The 12,726-nt window shown below is 39.9% G+C and overlaps 1 protein-coding gene across 1 annotated transcript in view; it reads left to right on the top strand.

Annotated features, from left to right (window-relative positions):
- The window catches only part of LOC124720210, a 278,016-nt gene that overhangs the window by 98,385 nt on the left and 166,905 nt on the right, over window positions 1-12,726 (top strand). Inside the window, exon 10 of the mRNA XM_047245533.1 lies at window positions 12,376-12,509. Within this exon, the coding sequence (XP_047101489.1) occupies window positions 12,376-12,509 (134 nt within the window). The remainder of the gene's footprint in view (window positions 1-12,375; window positions 12,510-12,726) is intronic.

The raw sequence follows: 12,726 nt of genomic DNA, 5'->3' as shown, positions 1-12,726 counted from the left end.
GAAATGGTGCAGAAGTCAGATTATACTTACACACACACACAAATTTTCAATGAACACATCACTGCACTGAAATTGTGCAGAAGTTATGTTGTACTTATATACAAATCAGTTGGTTTTACTAAGAAATTCATCAATGGAGTAGAAGGAGTTGGCCACCAATAAATCCTTTAGGCTTCTCTTAAACTGAATTTCATTGGTTGTTAAGCTTGTTATGGCTGCTGGCAAGTTATTGAAAATGTGTGTTCCTGAATAATGCACACCTTTTTGTACAAGACTAAGTGACTTTAAATTCTTGTGAAGATTATTCTTATTTCTAGTATTGATTCCATGAATTGAGCTGTTGGTTTGAAAAAGTGATATATTTTTAATGACAAATTTCATTAAGGAATAAATATACTGGGAAGCTGTAGTTAGTATCCCTAGTTCCCTAAACAGGCTTCTGCAGGATGTTCTTGAGTTCACACCACATATAATTCTTACTGCACGTTTTTGTGCCCGGAAAACTTTAGCTTGGCTTGATGAATTACCCCAAAAAATAATCCCATATGACATTATGGAATGAAAGTAAGCATAGTATGCCAGCTTTTTCATTTTTATATCCCCTACGTCTGACAAAATTCGCATTGCAAACAGAGATTTGTTAAGACGCTTCAGCAGTTCTGTGGTGTGCTCCTCCCAATTGAATTTATTATCAAGCTGTAATCCCAAGAATTTAACACTGTCCACTTCTTCTATCTTCTTGTCATCATATGTTAGACATATACTCTTGGGACACCCCTTACAAGTTCTGAACTGCATGTAGTGTGTTTTTTCAAAGTTTAGTGACAAAGAATTGGCTAGGAACCAGTGATTAATGTCCACAAATATTTTATTGGCTGATCTTTCTAAGACTACACTTGATTTGCTATTTATTGCAATGTTTGTATCATCGGCAAACAAAACAAACTTGGCATCTGGTAATGTTACTGATGAAAGGTCATTGATATACACAAGAAAAAGTAAGGGCCCCAAAATGGAACCTTGTGGGACCCCACATGTAATTAGTTCCCAGTTGGATGATGCCTGATAGACATGTATCAAGCTCTTTCCTAATAACACCCTTTGTTTCCTGCCAGAGATATAAGATTTGAACCATTTTGCAGCATTTCCTGTTACACTATAATATTCTAGTTTACTTAAAAGGATATTGTGATTTACACAGTCAAATGCCTTTGATAGATCACAAAATATACCAGTTGCCTGCAATTTTTTGTCTAATGAATTAAGCACATTTTCACTGTAAGTGAAGATAGCCTTCTCAATATCAGAACCTTTTAGAAATCCAAACTGTGACTTTGACAGTATGTTATTTGAGATAAGATGGTTATAAAGACGACGGTACATTACTTTTTCGAAAATTTTTGAGAATGCTGGTAACAGTGAAATTGGACGGAAATTTGATGCTATTTCTTTATCTCCCTTCTTAAACAGTGGCTTAACTTCAGCATATTTCAGCCATTCAGGAAATATTCCACTGATAAACGACTGGTTACACAGATAGCTTAATATGTTACTTAGCTCAGAATCACATTCTTTAATTAACTTTGTTGATATTTCATCATACCCACTAGATGTTTTTGATTTTAAAGATTTTATGATGGACATTATTTCTGTTGGGGTAGTGAGGGTCAAATTCATATTATGGAAATTACTTGAAATGTCTGGTCTAAGGTAATCCATAGCAGCATCTACCGAACCTGACAACCCCATCTTTTCAGTAACAGTTATAAAATGTTTGTTAAAAAGTTCTGCAACACTATACACATCTGTCACCAATGTATCATTTACTCTTAATGCTATTTGTTCTTCTTCATGTCTGGTCCTACCGGTCTCCTCCTTCACTATATCCCATATTGTCTTTATTTTGTTATCTGATATGACTATCTTTTCCTTGTAATATATTTGCTTTGACATCCATATTACAGTCTTTAATATTTTGCAGTATTTCTTATAATGTGCTATAGCATCAACATTGGAAATGTTTCGGATTGACAGATACAGTTTTCTTTTTGTTTTACAAGATACCCTTATTCCTCGAGTAATCCATGGCTTCTTTGTAGATTTTCCTCTAACCTTGGTAAGTTTTGGGGGAAAGCAGTGTTCAAATAAGGTAAGCACTTTATTAGCAAAAATGTTATATTTTTCATTCATGCCATGAGCACTGTAAACATCAGTCCAGTGAATGTCTCTGAGGAGTGTCCTAAAATAATCAATTTTTGGCTTACTGATTACCCTCTTGAGCTCAGATTTAACAGATTTTATATCCTGTTCAGTATTAACATTTAACAGAAGGAACTGCATGTCATGGTCTGAGAGGCCATTGGCTATTGGTTTTGTAATATAATTTTGTTCATTGGACTTTTCTATAAAGATATTATCAATGGCTGTTTGTGAGCAAGTGGCTATCCTAGTGGGGAACTTTACTGTGGGAATTAAGTTGAATGATAGTGTTACTAACTCAAATAAGTTCTTATTCGGAGAGTCTTTAAGGAAATCTACATTGAAATCACCAGCAACCACTATTTCTTTGTTTTTGGTTATTAAATGGGCCAGTACAGCTTCAAGGTGGTTTACAAACAGATTAAAGTTACCTGCAGGTGCTCGATATACACTTAATATTATGAAAGATTTTTTGTGAAAATCTAATTCTGTTGCACATGCTTCCATATGCTGTTCTAGGCAAAATTTATGAATGTCTATGTTCTTAAATTTATGACAGTTCCTGATGAATGTGGCAACTCCTCCTTTCTCCATTTCTGATCTACAAAAGTGAGATGCTAACCTAAACCCTGTAACACTTAAAAGTTCTATACCAGTGGTCACATGATGTTCAGAGAGGCAGATTATGTCAGCTGGGTTTGAAGACTCTAATTCATCTATGCATATAGTTAATTCATTAATTTTATTTCTCAGTCCTCGAATATTTTGATGCAATAAAGATAGCTGACATTTCACATTGTCTGAGTTAAAATTGGGTGGAGTTAAAATATCTGCTGACAGTTGAAAATTCTTAACCAATGGCTGTTTATGCTGATGTAATAAGCTGGAATTATGTTTTTTGATTTCTTTTTCAAACTGAAGGTTTGTCTCAGTTCTAACCTCTCTTAAAATTTGCTTTCTTTCTGTCCTCCCTACCCTAAAAAAGGGTCTTTTCTGAATCCTATAACCACTGGTATTTTACCACTCATGACAGTGCCTCCCCCCTTTAACTTTCCTGCTATTTCCCCAGCCAATTTACCCTTCCCCTTCCTGTTGAGGTGAAGGCCATGCCTAGTATAATCCCACCTACTGAGAGAATCAACTTGAACCACACCAATGTGTGACCCCGCACCCGACATGAACAGCCGTTCCAGCTCCAAATTAACTCTCTTGACAGAAGAGTTCAAATGAGGTCGGTCATGACGCCCAAGAACAGATACAAACTCAACACTAGTATGCTTCGATGCTGATGCAATCTTCGCCAGGTCACACTCTATACTGTACCCAGGATTTCTGTCAATACTGTTACCTGCCCCACCCACTATAACCACGGTGTCTTCCTTAGTGAAATCTTTGCAAAGTGATCCTAAATCCTCTGTCACCTGCTCCAGACCAGCACTAGGTTTAAAAAAATTGGTGACCTGGTATTCTGATCCTAGTTCATCCTGCAAGAGTTGGCCAACACCTCTTCCATGGGAACTACCTAACAACAACACTTTCTTTCTCTTTTCTGATTTCCCTACATTCTTACTTTTCAATCTGCTGCTGAAAGTTTGTTGTGCCCTGTCTACACCTGCAACTGCTTGAGGCTCACCAGCTTCTAACTGAAGCAACAGATCAAATCTATTTTCCACATTCACCATAAAGCTGTCAGACAAAGTTCTAGGCCTGTTCCTCCTGTTGCCTGTTGCCACTTCCCACCTCTCTTTACCCTTCTCCCTCCTTAACCTGTCAAGATCTCCCCTGGCCTTGTCTAATTCAGCCTGAAGGGCAGCAATTTTCCCCTCCTGTTCCAGTATCTTCCTATCTCTAATACAAATCCTACAAAACCACTGATGAGTCTCATTTACTTCCCCTATTCCCACGCCACTACAGTCACCCACATGGAAAAAACTACAGCACCCATCACACCAAAGCCCCGACCTAACAATTCTACGGCAAGTCAAGCACTTTTCACTCATGATAAACGTAATAGTTGATTAAGAATAAGTCAGTTAAATTACAGATAAACACGAAAATATGGTTACACAAATTTGGCCTATACGCAACTGTGTGTAAACAAAAACAAAAGTGCAAAGTTTCTGAAACAACAAGTTAAACTTTACGCTACTTTCCAGAAATGCTAGTTAAATAATGAAGAGGTAAGCTAAGTTAAATTGCTGGAGAGAGCAAGGAACAACTAAGCGAAATTCTATAGATTTGCTGCAGCAGAACGTAAACAAAAAATACGACTGTACGGTCTTTTCGCGTTTTCTGCTATATTACGTAAAGAAAAGCTTTTGGGAAGTGTCAATAGTGGACTATGGATAGCACCAGATCCTGAGAAGTTGCAGGCTGTAGGAAAAATTAGCAGCACGTACAAACCAAAAGCAATATTGGGCTTGTTTGGTTTTTATCACAAGTTTATGAGTAGCTGTTGTTCAATGTTTAGCATCTAATACAGCTATTGATAGAGGAATTTCACTTGGGTGTGTACTGAGTGGTGTGGGCAAGTGTTCAGAAGGTCAAAGGAGGAACTGCGCTGTGGCAGCATACTATACCGTCCAGATTTTTGTACAACATTTTGTATCGCTACAGATTTGTGTGTTTACAGACTGGGGATGTAAGTGTTTCAGAATATACTGACATCAGAGAGGTTGTAGAGCATCAGACAACTGCTTTTGGTAGTCAGACGTTGCCCGCATCAGACAGGAATTTGTGTGTCTGAATTGGGAGCCCTTCCTGTGTTGTGGGGTTTCCAAAAATTTGAACACTACTTGTTAGGAACAAAACTATAGTATTCACAGATCATTGTGAAAATGCGTGCCAGACTGGGATTCTAGCTCTGGATCTCACGTTTACCATGCAGTTGCATCGACCACCGCACCGTCTGGACGAGCATTCACTTAATCGATTTGCCTCGACGGGCAGTGAATCCGCCACCTTTGGTGTGGACGTACAATTAAATTCTACCTCCGATGGGAATCTGAAAGTTGCGAGTACAGAGGACGTGTACGGTGCTGTGGATAGGCAGTGCTAGGTGGGAGTTTGTGTCGGGCAGGATGCGTGCCGAGACAGTCCGCACAGGAGATCCTCAGTTTGAGTCCCAGTCTGGCACACATTCTCACTCTTCACCGTTAATTCTGCGTAAAGTCCCGGTGCACCTGATGTCAGTAGATCCTGCACTTTTCTTTCCTTTCTCTCCCTTCCATCTTCAATTTATGTAACACAGTAGTAGGTTCACTAGACGAGTACTGTATCTGCAACAATTTGAAATGGAGATGTGTTATATAGAAGATGGAGAGAATATTGTAGCACAGGCTATGTCTCGGATGCAAAGAGTGATTGGGTGTGCTGGAGACTGAGTACTTCACAAAAGTGAGATAAAAACACAGTACTTTGGACAAGTTAAAGATAAGAACATGAGAAAACTGCTGATGGTAACTTGGATTTGTTTGAATGTTATTTGAACTCGGTTCATTATGCGAAGGCGAAGTCTGCTATAAACTGTACTAGTGTGTTCCTTTTTAGGGTGAAGGATAGTGGAATGCTTCCTGGACGAGCGTACAAAAAATTGATCTGCTTACTGCATGATAGTTTATGGACATTTTGGGCCTCACAACTTCACTACCAAGCTGTGAGAAAGTGTTACATTTAACAACTAGTGGAGAATAGTTATAAAGGAGTTAACCCTGTTAGATAAGTGCCAGAAAGTGCGGACAATTTCCACACTGATCTGAGGTTTTGAAACAAAGTGTCCTAACTACTGGACCTAAGAAACTAATGGTGGTATATTTTTGAGACCCTTTGCTGGTGTAGTTACATTTTTGTTGTCTTAGACATACAGGGTTATTACAAATGATTGAAGCGATTTCACAGCTCTACAATAACTTTATTATTTGAGATATTTTCACAATGCTTTGCACACACATACAAAAACTCAAAAAGTTTTTTTAGGCATTCACAAATGTTCGATATGTGCCCCTTTAGTGATTCGACAGACATCAAGCCGATAATCAAGTTCCTCCCACACTCGGCGCAGCATGTCCCCATCGATGAGTTCGAAAGCATCGTTGATGCGAGCTCGCAGTTCTGGCACCTTTCTTGGTAGAGGAGGTTTAAACACTGAATCTTTTACATAACCCCCAGAAAGAAATTGCATGGGGTTAAGTTGGGAGAGCGTGGAGGCCATGACATGAATTGCTGATCATGATCTCCACCATGACCGATCCATCGGTTTTCCAATCTCCTGTTTAAGAAATGCTGAACATCATGATGAAAGTGCGGTGGAGCACCATCCTGTGGTACGTTTAGCTCCCTGCTTGCTTTATTCGTCGACTTCCGCAGGCTACGCGTGAAACTTGCCCGCGCGCGTTCAACAGTTTCTTTGCTCACTGCAGGCCGACCCGTTGATTTCCCCTTACAGAGGCATCCAGAAGCTTTAAACTGCACATACCATTGCCGAATGGAGTTGGCAGTTGGTGGATCTTTGTTGAACTTTGTCCTAAAGTGTCGTTGCACTGTTATGACTGACTGATGTGAGTGCATTTCAAGCACGACATACGCTTTCTCGGCTTCTGTCGCCATTTTGTCTCACTGCACTCTCGAGCGCTTTGGTGGCTGAAACCTGAAGTGCGGCTTCAGCCGAACAAAACTTTATGAGTTTTTCTACATATCTGTAGTGTGTCGTGACCATATGTCAATGAATGGAGCTACAGTGAATTTATGAAATCGCTTCAATCATTTGTAATAGCCCTGTATTTTCAAAATTTATCAAACTCTTATCTGTTCAAGAGGGTGAACATGTGGATTCTAGTTGATAAATTGGAAAACTATTATATATCCATTTGGGTAAGCTATAACAGCTACTTTTGGACAATGAACTCTAATTTGTGTCTTGAACTGTGCAGGCATGTAAAATTTTGGCTCATTTCCTACACAGAGAGCTGAGGGGAGAGTTCTGTGGGAGCTGTCAAGTGGAGCTCCTGTCATAAATAATATTTCGTAGGCTGCCTATCTTCCTACATATAAGACAGGCAAAAAGAATGTATGAAATCAGGCCACAAGGTTTGCTCCGAGTGAGGACTGAATGAGGAAAAGGGCAAGAGAAAGAAAGAAACAGCATGAAAGTGTGTTGAAACCTACTGTATTTCAAATTGGAGACATCGTTTTAAATAAGGCTGAGGAGTGGTCAAAGAAAATATACTCCGAAAAGAAGGAAATTTTAGGTTGTGTTTGATTGGTTGTTTGAAGTAGTACAGAAACCCTATTAAAATGTGTATTTGCTGGCATATCCAAAATCCTTGATGCAGTGGAAAAAATGGAGGGAGGATGACATGTGTCTCAATGTGGAAGTTGGTGTAAACAAGGTGAAAGAAAAAAAATGTTTTTAGGAAGTGTCTTGGAGAGAGGAGGTAATGTTACAGTAAATACCTGTGCGTTATATAAGAGTATTACGCAGCTGGGAGGACCACCTACATAGTGCTGGAGTGTATATTTTTTGTACATTTATGTGTATAAATTAGTGTGTAGTTGTGTAATAGGTGTAATTACTTTTATCAGTAGATTATAAGATGATTTTGTTAACAGTATTGTGATAATCATAAACTTTTAAACATCGATTTTGCTATCTTTTCGAAGTTGAGAAAGTTTGAAATAGTTCATAACAATACCAGAGAAGGAAAGTTGCTACTCACCATATACCGGAGATGCTGAGTTGCGATAGGCACAACAAAAAGATTCACACAATTATAGCTTCCGCCATCGAGGCCTTTGTCAGCAGTACACACACACACACACACACACACACACACACACACACACACACACACACACAAAACTTGCACACAGGTCTGCAGTATCTGAGACTGCAGATGTGTGTGTGTGTGTAGGTGTAGGGGGGGGGGGGGGGGGGTGCGCAAAATATTTTTGTTTTCGAAATGCAAATATTCTGTTTATCGATCTGTGCACAGTACCAATGTATTTCAAAAAGCCACACACGGAAATGGGATTTTACGGATTGTGTATTGTGTTCTGTTGATCGCAGAGATAAGGCGTGAAGTATTTCGGATAGCCCTCGGCCTAGTGCCCATTTGTATACCTGTCGAAAAAATGGGCATTATGATGTAATGCAACTTACAGAGGTATGTGTGATATTTCACAGTCACATTGGACCTGTCACTCTCGATGGACAGCACCGGTCATAAATTTTTCAAATAAACGGTCGCCTTTCTCGATCATCCTTGTGGGTCAGCTAATACCTGCCATAGGCGTGTATGGTCTACTACTTCTTGTGGACTTTGTTTCTCTGGCAGGGTAGTGCTGTAAGAAAGTATTAACTGTTATGAACTACTAAATGAATTCGACTCCTCCGTAAAAACTCTTCTGTATTTGACCCCTTCAACTCGGCAATAGATAGACAACAAATCAAGTAGCGCACACAGAGCTTTACAAATCATCTTCGACCTAACATATACGTTGTCTGACTCTCAGGTCGTACACCAAAATTAATTGGTCTGATTGGGTTCTACATTTGTTTGGGGCTCCCATTGATATTTTCAGTGGCCCTCTTACTCGTACTCCGGGACACTGCCATGTCTTTGCCCCAAAGCATAAATGGGCCCCAACAGCAATCTACTCTCCTACCTCACGTCACAACTTGCCGCGGACCTTTGCTTTTACTGCTTGTACGGTCTACTGTATCTTCCTTCGTCGTCGGCGTTGTCGTTGTTACTGTGAGGCACCGTTATACCAAGAGGAAAGGCGCGTCGATCTTAGAGCATGAGATATGATGACCTTAAGCCATTGACAACACACGACTGTCATGGTAGCACCTGATTCCAGAACAGCTGCGGTAGTTAGGATCTACGAACTATCCCCTCTTGACCAGGTCCCCAAAACTTAACTCGTAACGAGATCCCTTCAAAGCAAATTGTCATAACGATCATCTATAAAGGCATCATACAACGAGAAGAAATGTTACAGTTTATGGAATAATAACAGATACGACCAAACTGTCTTGTCTCTTCTGCTTTATTTAACATAACTTTGTTCACAGTTTCATTTCGCATTCACCACTCATTCACCGAAACCCTTTGATGAACAGTTTTGGTTGCTTGACACCAACAGTCAATGATAATGATACAGCTTTTCTCCTTTTTATAAATTGAAGCCCGCTCTCCACGATATAATAATAATAAAAAAAAAAAAATGGTCTCAATACCGCGTCCCTCGTGAGATGCGAATAGACTTATCCCGGAATGGACCGCCCTGTAGGTGTCCTCAATTTAATGACCACACTTCGCTATCCGCTATTTCGCGTAACTAAATGTTCATTTGTTAGTCTGATTATACACTGTAGCTATTTAAAATTCGCCCCTATATTTTTCACAATGCACAATTAGCACTTCGTTACTGGTTTTCTTTTTTTTCTTCTAAGAGTAAACGGAAAAAAAAGACGCCGTATCATCGGCTTAGTCGATATAAAGCAAAACATCTTAATATGCCCAATTTTACCTCTTCTTATAGGATCGGCTACCTTACTCATTAATTTACTACATATTATTTCCAATAACACTAAACAGGTATCGCCGTTATATTTTAATTGTATTCAAAAGCATGTTACTAATATTATGACCGACCAAATCATAACAAATCGCGCGGTGTGCGTTTTTAACGATAATTTTACGCTATTCAAGTTCCGTTACAGCTATCTTGACTCGTAATGTTACAATGGCATCTGGATGAACCACAGATCGGAACACACACACTGAAAGCTTCCCACTTACATACTACTTAATAAGTTATTAAATGTCAAAATCATCTTTAGTTGTCCTGAAAGCTCGTAGTGGAACAGGGTCTTCCTAAAAACACCACATTACACTACAGAGTACTGTAGCTATATTGCAGTACAGAGTAAAAATTTAAACATCACACACTTCCGCCGGCCCAGACAAAGTGAGCAAATAGAAGGTTCTTTTGCATTAGGTGTGGTCTAGGGCGGACCTTAGGTGGATTATAAAAGCACCATTTGTTCATTGGTGTTTGCTGAGAAATCACCGAGAAACTGTGGTTTATGGTTACGAAAAGTACCGGTTTTGGTGATGACCACTACTGCAATTTCTGTGCTTGGCAACTTGTCAAAATTTTTACTGTGTGTTTTTAAGGTGATGACCTTTTAGAACACTGTCTTTAGTAGCATTATCAGTTACTGAGATAAAGAGTGTCAAAGTTACTTAAACACGTAAAATATGTACGTAAATCTGGTCTGAGGCATAAATGTAAATGTAGTTTTCACAGACTTAGTGAACATTTCTGAACATGTGGCAATGGTTCCGGGGTCTCGCAAGGGTTCTGAGGTCTACATTTTTTGTTGCCATTATTTTCACCACTAAAATTTGACACGCTATCTCTGTATAATGGGCGCTTCATACCTATATGATTTGTCTTGACATGGAAATTATTTGACGGTACCATCTAGTGGCATAAGCAGCTGACAGAAAATAGTTTTGTCATAGGAGCTTCTTCGATTGTACTTGCAAATCTTATATTGTATTTTTTGCTGCACTGTAGAGGCAGTGCAAAAATGTTGCATATTTTTATCGAGTAATGGAAAGAGCACTTGAAGATAATTTTATATTCAGTTCATATTGTGCATACTTATTTGTTGTTTTTGTGTGTGTTGAATTATACAAATAAACTGTCAAAACTTATTGACCTACAGAATTCCTTTCATAACAGTAGCACACCATGCTGCAACAGGGACAATAAGGGAATCAGTTGAAAAATGCTGTGACAGGCAAATATGCTCTATTTTAAGAGACTCTGACAGAAAAGTGGAGAGTCAGCTGACTCGAGCCTCATTCTTTCTTCTCCAAGAAAAATTCTGGCATGTGAGTAGCAGTAAGCCAGTGTTGGTGGAAGAGAGGCAAGACGGTGCCAGGGAGAGAGAGAGAGAGAGAGAGAGAGAGAGAGAGAGAGAGAGAGAGAGGAAACAGTGATAATGGGGGAGAGAAAATGGCAGTGAAAGAGAAAGGGAGCTGGATAAAGATAGACATAGTGGGAACAGAGGAGAGAGGAGACTGGAAATGAGAGAAGATGGGTGGAGACAATACATAGGCTCGGAGAGGTCTGGACCCCCAGACTGGCAAACTGTAACACGAAAAAAATTTGCCCTTTTTTTTCCCCCTCCCCTAATGTTACAAGTTTCCCGTTCTAGGGGTCAACACTACGAGCAAACTACCCCGAGGACACACGGAGAGAAATAATTGTAGTTGAAGAGAGAGATGGCAGACTCTGAGCGAGAAAGAAAGGTCTGGGCACGAGAGAGAAAAAGATTGGGATGAAGACAGTGGCAGAGGGACAGTGGAAGTGGCAGAGAAGAATGAGTCAGTAGTAACGAAGAGTGGGAGAAAGGGAGGACGGCAGTGACGGTGGAAGTGAGAGACAGCAGAAACTGCGAATGGGAAAGTGGGAAAGAGAGAGAGATACATACGGAGTGGCAGCGAGAGGGAGACGCTGAGTATGAGTGCTTCTCTACAGAGGGAACTGGGTAAAGGAGTTTAGAATGTTCCATTGTAAAAGAGTGTGAATATTTTTGCGTGCCAAAATGTTTTGGGAGGAAGGCGGAATGTAGATTAAGACAGCTGGTCCCCCACTTTCCTTCAGAATCGTTTAAAGAGGAAAATATTTGGCTTTCTTGTGCCCTGACAGGAGCATTTTTGAGCTGGTAACATAATACTTTAGGTTTTCCATTTTTTTCTGTGAACTGGACGATCCCCACACAAATAATTGGAAGCATATTGTAATTTAAAAAAAAAAAAAAATAAGGCACTTGCTGTGCATCATTAAGGCAGTAAGCTGAGAATCTATAAGAAAAAATTTCATATTCTTCGATAGAATTTTAAGTTGTTTGTCTGATTGGTATGATGTTATACATGTTATAAATCAATTTGAAGCAATAGCATAGGAACTGTAGTCTAATAAATATGTTAAGTAGTAATAAGATGGTGCCAGTTGTTTTGCATTCTGTGTATGTTGAACCGAAATTTTTGTATTGACACTATTTCTTATGTTTCGCATGAATGATAAATTTGGCAGTTGTGTGCAAATTAAATAAATAAATAAGAAGTAACAGTGTTCACTGGGTGTGTCTTAAAGGTTCGACCAGCAGCTCAATCACCAGGCGCACATGATACAGGCGCACAAGGACGAGATGATCTCCACCAAGCCGAAGCACGTGAAGCCCGAGAGCGACCCGGGCGACGCATCTGCCGGTGAAGACTCCGACCACAGTGAGTGTGTCTCTTGTGGTTTACCGAGCGAGGTGGCACAGTGGTTAGCACACTGGACTAGCATTCGGGAGGTCGACGGTTCAATCCCGCGTCCGGCCATCCCGATTTAGGTTTTCCGTGATTTCCCTAAATCGCTCCAGGCAAGTGCCGGGATGGTTCCATTGAAAGGGCACGGCCGACTTCCTTCCCCGTCCTTCCCTAATCCGAGCATATGCTC

Source organism: Schistocerca piceifrons, chromosome 11, assembly GCF_021461385.2.
Source record: "Schistocerca piceifrons isolate TAMUIC-IGC-003096 chromosome 11, iqSchPice1.1, whole genome shotgun sequence".
Lineage (NCBI taxonomy): Eukaryota > Metazoa > Arthropoda > Insecta > Orthoptera > Acrididae > Schistocerca > Schistocerca piceifrons.
The sequence above is the reverse complement of the archived record's forward strand: the minus strand, read 5'-3'. Positions and strand labels throughout refer to the sequence as shown.